We start from the raw sequence: 8683 nt of genomic DNA on the forward strand, positions 1-8683 counted from the left end.
ATTTATCAAAAAGCAAAGCCAGGGCTGTGGTGGGATGGGGCTGCTCCTCTCACTCCACCAATGAGCCGACAGTCGATGATGAATTTAATGCAACAACCGTGTTTTTTAGCTTCTGGGTTTCCTCCCTGTAAGGCTGTGATGCTGCAGGGAGATGGGGTGTTTTCTGCCAAGGATGGAGCAACCCCGTAGCCCTTGGACACGGCCACCAAGAGATGATGCTGCGCACTCAGAAGCTGATGGGCACCCACGAAGCCTCACTGGTGGGCAGCATCCCTGACCTTCCTCCTCCTCCCAGCCCTTTCCCTGCACATCACCTGTGTACAAAGCTCACCGGGAATGAAGGACTCCACCAAAACCCGCTTTACTACATTAATATTTGCTGGTAATGAAGCTAGCTAGCACTTAGAGCTCAAATCAAATTAGGAAAGCTATAATGAACAAGAAGCAGTGCATTAATTCATTAGCGGGGAATTACACCAAATTATCTCAGCAAATACAGCAAAACTTTAATTTACCGGCGGTGTTTTCAAATGGCTTTTCCTCCTTCGTCTCCATTTACACCGCGGCGCATTTTTTCTGGCAGCAAAAACACAAGAAGTGAATTAACTCCAGTTCCTTGGGGAAATGCTTTTGTCTCTCGGATGGGAATAAATAACCCATAAGAGATACCAGAAATTTTCCTTTTTGGCTCCTTCTCCAGGTCTGTGCAGGGAAAACGGATATTATTTACAGTAAATAAGTGCTCAGAAAACACCATTGCAAAGGTCACTGCCTGTAAAAGCTCCACCAGCAGCATCCCAAGGATTAGAATAATGTTCTGCTTTGTTGATCATCACAGAAAGGGAAAAAGGAGGAAAAAAATGTGTAGCGGTTTCCTTGAACACGTGCAGACAGGGCATCAATAATATAAATTGTTGGGAAATTAGCCCTGATACTCAGCTGCCAGTTTGTACATGCTTAATGAATAAATTTGGGCATCAAAATATAATGTCCTCTTTAATGTCTGGATGCAGAGGGCTGAGAAAGGACACAACTTGTGTCACGTCCTCAGCCTGACATGACTCGAGAAATAAATCCCTGGACCCTTTGCATCCAAGGGCATCACATCTGGGGTGGTTTCCCCTTGCAAGAGCCAGCCCCACATAACATCAGCAACGGAAAAGCCCTTCTTGCAGGTCCCCTCTCCCCACACCTTTTAGCTTTAAAAAAAAAAAATAGAAAATAAGTTTTAAAAACACCAGAGGGTATTTTTCCTGCTTTCTTTCAGGACAAGGAATATTTATTTATTTTTAATGAGCTTCCCACATGCTCACAGGACTCCAGGAGCTGCTGATGCAGAGACACCTCTGGGGTGGGAGAGCATGGCTAAAGCCCCCACACTGGGGTCAAAGCACAGCCAAAAAAGCAGGGTGAGATCCAGAAGACATTTGGGACAATCAGGAAGCTTATTCACAGGGGTAAATCGAAGGTGGAAAGGAGCCACTTGCACCACAGGGCATAGGTGCCTGCAGCCTCCTATTTAAATGACCAGGTCCACAGCAATACACATGCAGCATTTAAGGCAAGAGGGCTCTTGGCTTGGGAAAAAGAAAAAAAAAAAAGCAATAAATAAGGCTGGGCAGTCCCTGGCCTGGGCAGATGCACCTCCCTGCAGCTGCAGGGCTCCGCAAACCAGGTTTTGTTTGTGTTTAATTGCAAGGCAGGCAGCTCAGGCAAAACAGGGGAGGCTCCTTCCTTTCAAAACTGGAAAATAAACCCCTGAAATGACACCCTGGCCACGGCAACCTGGAGGTTTCAATCAGATTTGGAAATTTATTTAGTTTTTGGTTTGGTTTTTGGTTTGGTTTTTTTGAGCTACCTACCTTACAGACCAGGAATCCTTTGCAGAAAGGTCCCCTCTGCTGTAGGATGGATGGCAGTGGCATGAAGGGGATAGTCCCATGGGATGAGCGTTATAAGCAGCAGTAGCTGATGTGCAGCCCCTCCCGGGCTGGGCAGGGGGTTTGGCAGGAGGAGAGGACAGCCCGGAGCACAACAGCTCCCAGCACAAGTCTTTCCTATTGAAGATGGGCCTCAAAAGAGGATCTGAGCACAGGCTGAGGGATTAGTGCTAATAGGATCAGATCCAACAGGGCTTGGAGCCCAAAACCCAGCCAAATTTCCTCCCCATTTCCTAGCCTCAATGCTGAAGCCCTTAGAGAGGAGAGGAGAAGTCCTGTGCTGATGGCTACCTCCTTAGGGTCTGCACTAGAAGAGGTCACAAGTCCACATCTTGAATTAAGACGACATAATCACAAAGCATGGCTTGTATATTAAGCTCCTCATGGGTCTGGGAAGGAAGGTGGTGCTGGCAGCACCTGCCCAGCATGGGACCAGGCTTTCGCAGCCAGAAGAGCTTGCGGGGGAGATGTGACACCCAGAGGAGCACAGGTCTCGGTCAAACCCCTGTGGCATAGGACAACAGCGACAAGAGCAGCAGGTCCCGCTCAGTGGCGGATTTCTTTGGAGGGTGGGAAGAAAGCGGCTTTATAGATGAATGAGGAGCCTTAAGACGGGTGGTTAGAAGAGGACCATGCATGTGGGACTGCCTGTAAAAGACAACCTCCAGCTCCCGCCCAGAGGACAGGGCTGGGTCTCCGTGCCCTCGGGAGGAGCACCAACAGCCTTCTGAAGGGCAGCATCACAGCCTGGCCACACACTCAGCTCAGCCTCACAGTACATGTCACCCTGTCAAGGTAAAAATTAAGAAAAAAATGGTTTTTAATCTTCTGTAGCTCCTTCAGGAAGTAGCCTGTGCATTAAACATGAGGGCTGACAGCCTGATCTGGGAAGATTTCAGCCAAGAAAAAGCTTACATGGCTGCCTCATTTTTCCACCTGATTATTTCAGCTCAGCTGCTTAATTCATTGAAAACAGAAGCAGGAAACATTTGCCCTAAGCACATCATCCCTGGGCTTTCAAACCGAGCTTGCCTGGGGAGGGGTTCCCGCTCCGCACCCTGCCGAGCCCAGGGAGCACAAGTGCCAAGCTGATTTCTCAGTGTTAGGGAAGGCTCATTTGCAGAGCTGTAGCTGCGCTCAAGCTTTGTCGGAGTACGTTGTAAGGAGAATCGGCATCGCTAGATTGCGTCCTAATGGCCAGGGGATTGCAGCCCAAGGGTTTAAGGACAGGAGTGCTGTTTCCAGCCTTCAGCTGCCAAACTTAGGCAATGCCTTTAACAGCAGCAGTTTTCAGAAGGCGCTAGCAGAAGTGGAGGACCAAACATCTGAGACCTAGGGCTGCTGGCATTGCTCCCAGCCAGCCTTGTTGCTTTGCCCCTTTTTACTCTTTATCCAGGGCCAAGAGCAGTTTCCTCAGCTCAGAAAAGGCTGTTGCAAGCATCAGGTCTTTGAATTCTCCCAGAATATAGAAAGCAAGAACATGAGGCCTAAGGTCATTCAGACCAGAAGGATGGAAGGGGAGTCAACAGGCTTGGAGATTCTCCCTGCAAAGCACACAAGGGTCACCAGCACCAACCAAGGCACATTCATGCTTCAAGGAACCTAACCCCATTGCTGCGCTCACCCAGGAGCGCAGGGTCCCACACTACATAAAACAAGGCGATTAGTTCACCTGATGCAGAGCTATGATCTTTATACCAAGTAGCACCTCAAAGCACGTGGCCCTCCGGTCACGGTATAAGAAAATCCTGCAGCCTCCAGGTCGGAGTGGAGGTGACCGCTGCTCCCTGGGGCACAGGGCTGTAAGCTGCACACAGCCCGGGGTAAGCAAACCACTTCTGAGAAATATTTGTGTTACTCAAGCTCCTGAGAAGTGCAACTGGTGTTCAGCTCGCCACATTAGGAATCGAGACACCAAAAGCTCATACCCAGCTTGAATTCCACCAGGCATAAGACACCTCAAGCCTTCAGCAGCCTAAGCCAAGAGGTCAGGATAAGCCTGTGCTGTGTAGGAGGGAAAGCCACAGAGCAAGGAGAGCAATTTAACATAGCTTTAAGGCCTGTCTCATGCATATTGACTCAATTTAAGTGTGATGAGGATTCCTGCGCCCTATAGCACAGCTCCTCCAGCACAGCAGGGACAGAGTCCCCAAGGCTGCTGCAAGAAGAGGTGATGATAATCTAGGCAGACCTACTGGCTGAGGGCTTCCCCCTACTTTATGTTTAAAAAAAAAAAAAAGATGTTTAGAGTGGATGGACAAGTAGCTTTCCCTATTTGTCCCCTTTCTCTTAATTACAAAGTCACCAGTTCCACCTCCCCATCCAGCCATTGCTCCCTGCTCTCCGTACAGCTGAGGCCATACCAACTAGAAGCAACACCCATCTTCAGCCCTTGTCCATCTCACACTAAGTTTTTCCCTGTTCTCCCAGCAGAAGAAGCCATACTCAGCCCCAGCACCCACAGAAGACCCAGAGTCAGAGCTGCTGTCGTGTCCTTCAAGAGGCAGGACTTGCCTTCTCACCCAGGCTGCAACTCACACCAACAAGCCCAAGGCAAAGCTGCTGCTATCACGTCCTCCAATATCACCCCTGCTAAGGGAGGAGCTAACAGGACTTCTAGAGTCAGGAATCCATTTCGCACCTGTTAGCAGCATCAATTCTTCCCTCATTTGCCTAAAACTAGGAGCCATACCTTGTTTGCAGCCAGTAGTTCAGATTCCTTGCTGTCAGGCACGGCATTGTGTGCCAAGCATACAACATACAGGGAGCCTCAACAGCAGCACTGGACATTTGGAGCATCCTCCTGCAGAAAGGCACCTTCCCATCTCCAAGTGCTGCGGTTTGGGAGATGCTTTCAGGTGGCAACAGCTCTCCATGTCTTTGGTCCCACCACTGGTTCATTGGTGGCTTCCCAAAAGCTTGTGGCCACCGCAGCAGATGGCTTACCTGAAGGGTAGTGCCTGAGCACGGCCCCAACTGCCATCCCATCAGAGCAGACCTGAGCAAAGGCTGACTGCTGTCCCTCCTCCCCACTGAGGACACAAGGGGAGGACAGAAACATTCCTCTTTATTAGGGTCGGGGAGTTACAATGACACTCCATGAGGGCAGCTACGTTTTCTACATACAAGAAACAGACCAAGAGCAGTTAAGCTCAGCACAGTGGCTGCCATGAGCATGGCAACCTGGACCAGCATAGGAAGTCCTTCAGCAGCACCTGGAAGAGACAAGAGCCACTTGCTACACATTGAATGGATTTCCACCATCTGTCAGGGGATGAACTTGCAGGCAGCTTTGGGAAGAAGTCCCCCAGACTGTCTTTTGGTGATTATACTAGAAAGTCTCTGTCTAGGTGTGAAGTCATGGGGAATTCATGACTAGATCAACCTGGAATCACCTTCAGTTGAGACCTGAAGACAGTCAAACAAAAAACACATACCATGTGGGGTCTTCCCTGCTGGTGCAAGACCTCCTGAGGAACTCCATAATCCCTGAGCAGGATCAAGGATTAATAATGGTCCAACTGAGACTTCAGCCTCTGCTGCCCTTGAGGACCCACCTAAAAAAAAGAAAAAAGAGATGGACATGAATGAGTTCACAGGGGAGGTAATTCCTGCTTAGTCTGGATTTCAGGGTTTATGGAAAGGTGGACCCTGCAAGAGGTTTCCAGTAGTTTTAAATATAAGGACATAGAGACACAGTTACAGTGCCCAAGGACATTGGAGAAGAGATAGGTTTGTCCTTAAGATCAGATGCATTTGCAAAAGATCTTCCAGCATCTTGGTCATCCCAACCTAGAGGGTCACCCTGTCTTGGGGGTACACTTTGGAGACAAAGCCCTACCTTGCTTGGAAGAGATGTCTCTCTTCAAGCGCCTCCCTGGCCATCTGGCTGAAGGGTTAATTCTCCGGGAGTATCCTCCATACAATGGACAGTTGCCAGTCTCACAGCAGCTGCAGATGTCTCCAGTACCCTCCACCGGAGCCCAACTGAAACAGAATTACCTGTAAGCCCTCTTCTCCAGGTTGGGCCCCTCCCTACGTGCACCCGCTACTCACAGGCTGCTGGCTTTGTTGAAGGAACAGGCCTTGTTCAGTGGATTTGGGGCTTGGTCAGCTGGGGAGACCTTCAGGTGGCAGGTGATGTAGATCTGGAAGGGAAATTAAGCCAACATCCAAGGTTCACTAAATTTGTTCATGCAGAACAGCGCAGCTTCTGAACATGCCAGGGGAGGTGGGGTGGGCACCACATCTCACCAAGTTCCTGTCATCTCCTGCGAACTTGAATGCATCGACCATGAACTGCAGCGTTTCCTGCCTCATCCTTGGAGAGATGAAGGCTGAAGTGGTGTCATCTGATCTCCCATCCACCAAGCACCTGGACAAGGGTCAGAAGTCAGGGACATCCCAGCCAGCTACAGCAATACCACCCAGAGAGCATTGCACCCCTTACCCGCTGAGGTCAATCAAGGCATATTGGGGAGAGGAGTTCCTGTCTGGACTCAGAGTAGCAACACAGTCATCCACAAAGAGCCTTAGAGGTACATGGTCCCCAGAAGCAACATCAGCCTGGAGGTGCAGGCTTTCCCCCAACTGGAAGCCGTTGGAGAGTCTTTCAGCGCTCCAGTCATCTGGAAGGCACATTCAAGGCTATGAGTCACTCCAGAGAAGTGCACATTGCCCTCCCTTGCACATGGGACCTCTTAACCAAGGAGCAACCCCACCCCCAATACTCCTGCAAGGTTTATTTTAGCCCAGATTACAGCTCTGTTTGGGCTCTCAGCATGTGGCCAAGAGGTGGCAGGAGCAGGAACCTGAGGAAAACAAGGCTGCCAGGTCTGCACCCACCATTCATGAGGCGCAGGGAGAACATCAGCCTCTCCTCTGCCGACAGGGTGGAGCGGAAGGGAGCCCACGTGGGCCGGACGGCATTGCTGCTCACGTTGCTCTTCCTAAATGGAAGAGATGTGCATTAATGAAGATACCACCCCCACCACCTCAGGTCCATAGGAGCAGAGATGGGCACATTTGCTTACCTAGGATAGTGACATTCAATAGGAACCACAGCCGCGTTGGTCCTTACGATGACCAGGTTGCCAGAAGGAGTAGGTTTGTAGGACAAACTTGTTTTGTAGATCAAGGAGTCTGGGGTCATCTGGAAGGGACATTTGGGAGAGCTGATAAGTCAGTAAAACAAACCAGTCAACCAGAAGCTTAGCACCATCAGATAGCACAGTCAGTGCTGGGTAGGACACACAGGTCCATCAGCTGTAAAGGCACAGGCTGTCCACCACATTCCCAATCCAGTGCATACAGGATGCCGTGAAGCTTGTATCGGCATCCCAGCACAGGAGAACAAGGGTGCCAGCCCTGCAGGAGGTCAGTCTTGATGACTTTGGCACTCCAGCAAGTACCCACATCAGGTGGGCAGGGCCTGTAGGACAGTAGGTCTGCAAACCTCATCTCCCAGGTGAACTGGGGCACACCAGCTCCAGGCACCCTTGTCCTCTCCTGCTGAGGAAGTCAGCAAGCCCTTTCCTTACTTTCCCAGCAACAGTCACTGCAGTTTCAAGTTCTGCCCAGTTCTGCCACGTACTCAGGCAGCCAGTTGCATCCGAGTCGTAAACCCACTACAAGCCTTGCTTGCTGTTGGGTGCGCATCTCATCTAGGGCTTGAGGATGGTACCCATACTCCAAGAACTAGCTCTGCTACAGTCACACCACCCCTCACTGGAGAGCTGCTGCAACCAGATGCGCCCCTCCTCACCCCAAGCCCTGGCATCACCTTTACCAGGTCATTTCTAGGACCGAGATCTTTGCCAAGATGAATTAGGCAGTGTGACAGCACGTTGCTCTTTAGCAGTTAAGCTGCCCACAATAATTCCCATTTACCCACCTAGTGCTGGTCAAAGCCCAGAGAAGGTCCATTATGTATGCAGCATTACCAGGGATGGAGCAACCCCTCACCCCGGTGTCCCACCTCACCTGCAAGGTGCTGCCACACTCATGCAGCCCAGCCACGAAGGTCACCATGCTCTCAGCCGCACTCTGGGCCACAGGCAAACAGGCAGCTGAGCCCAGGGTCAAGTCCGCAGCCCTGACCAGGCGTCCTGTGCCAAAGAGGTCCCTGTGCACTGTGACCACCACCTGCGCCTCCTGGCATTGCACGGCCACGGGGTGCAGCAGGGCAGCAGCCTGGAGCTGGGAGACATCCACCCACGCCCAGGGGGAGGGCTGGGAGAAGGAGGGCACATGGGGCCGGCTCCAAGAGGAGTCCCCCCGAACCCTCAAGACCCCCGAGTCCCTTTGAGGGAAACCCCAGGGGCTGTAAGATGCTGCCTCAGCCAGCACCCAGCAGAACAGAGCTACACCCAGGCTGCCTCCAGACCCCATCCTGACCCCAGCAAAACCAGCTCATGGAGAAGATACTGCTCAGGAGCCTTTTATACCAGCACTCCCAGAAGCCCCAGCCCAGATGGGGCACACCTGGGGGCTGCAGGCATGCTCCCACTCAGCTAGGAGCAGCCCAGGGCAATGGGATCCAGCTGCAACCATCCCTCCCTCTCGGGGCATGGAGGGTGATTTTCCTGGACCTGCACCTGGGAATTGCCCTGGAGCAGTTTGTCCCATGTCCCTCTGTCTTGCCTATTTGGGTGGCATCAGCCACTGCCACCTCGGTGGCCAACTGGCCACAAGCCCTCTGCTCTCATCCCTTGTACCTGTGCCTGTGGTCTTCTTGCTATGTG

The 8683-nt window shown here is 51.5% G+C and overlaps 1 protein-coding gene across 1 annotated transcript; it reads right to left on the reverse strand.

Annotated features, from left to right (window-relative positions):
- Nucleotides 1–5024: 5024 nt before the first annotated feature.
- On the reverse strand, nucleotides 5025–8330 carry LOC143165222 (zona pellucida sperm-binding protein 3-like). The gene is made up of 9 exons (XM_076348678.1): nucleotides 7923–8330; nucleotides 6974–7092; nucleotides 6786–6889; nucleotides 6391–6568; nucleotides 6195–6315; nucleotides 5997–6088; nucleotides 5782–5927; nucleotides 5378–5497; nucleotides 5025–5155 (listed from the first exon to the last, which is right to left on the reverse strand). Exons 1-9 carry the CDS (start codon nucleotides 8328–8330, stop codon nucleotides 5025–5027), a joined length of 1419 nt encoding a protein of 472 aa, XP_076204793.1.
- Between the last annotated feature and the right edge of the window lie 353 nt (nucleotides 8331–8683).

Source organism: Aptenodytes patagonicus, chromosome 10 (genome assembly GCF_965638725.1).
Source record: "Aptenodytes patagonicus chromosome 10, bAptPat1.pri.cur, whole genome shotgun sequence".
NCBI lineage: Eukaryota > Metazoa > Chordata > Aves > Sphenisciformes > Spheniscidae > Aptenodytes > Aptenodytes patagonicus.

What these genes read in the sequence shown, in the direction of transcription:
- LOC143165222 (XM_076348678.1), bottom strand. Translation starts at nt 8,330, where the DNA reads ATGGGGTCTGGAGGCAGCCTGGGTGTAGCTCTGTTCTGCTGGGTGCTG. An exon ending in ATTGAATGTCACTATCCTAG is followed by an intron (nt 6,890 to 6,973) that starts GTAAGCAAATGT and finishes TCTTCCATTTAG; the next exon opens with GAAGAGCAACGTGAGCAGCA. An exon ending in CAGGAGATGACAGGAACTTG is followed by an intron (nt 6,089 to 6,194) that starts GTGAGATGTGGT and finishes TTTCCCTTCCAG; the next exon opens with ATCTACATCACCTGCCACCT.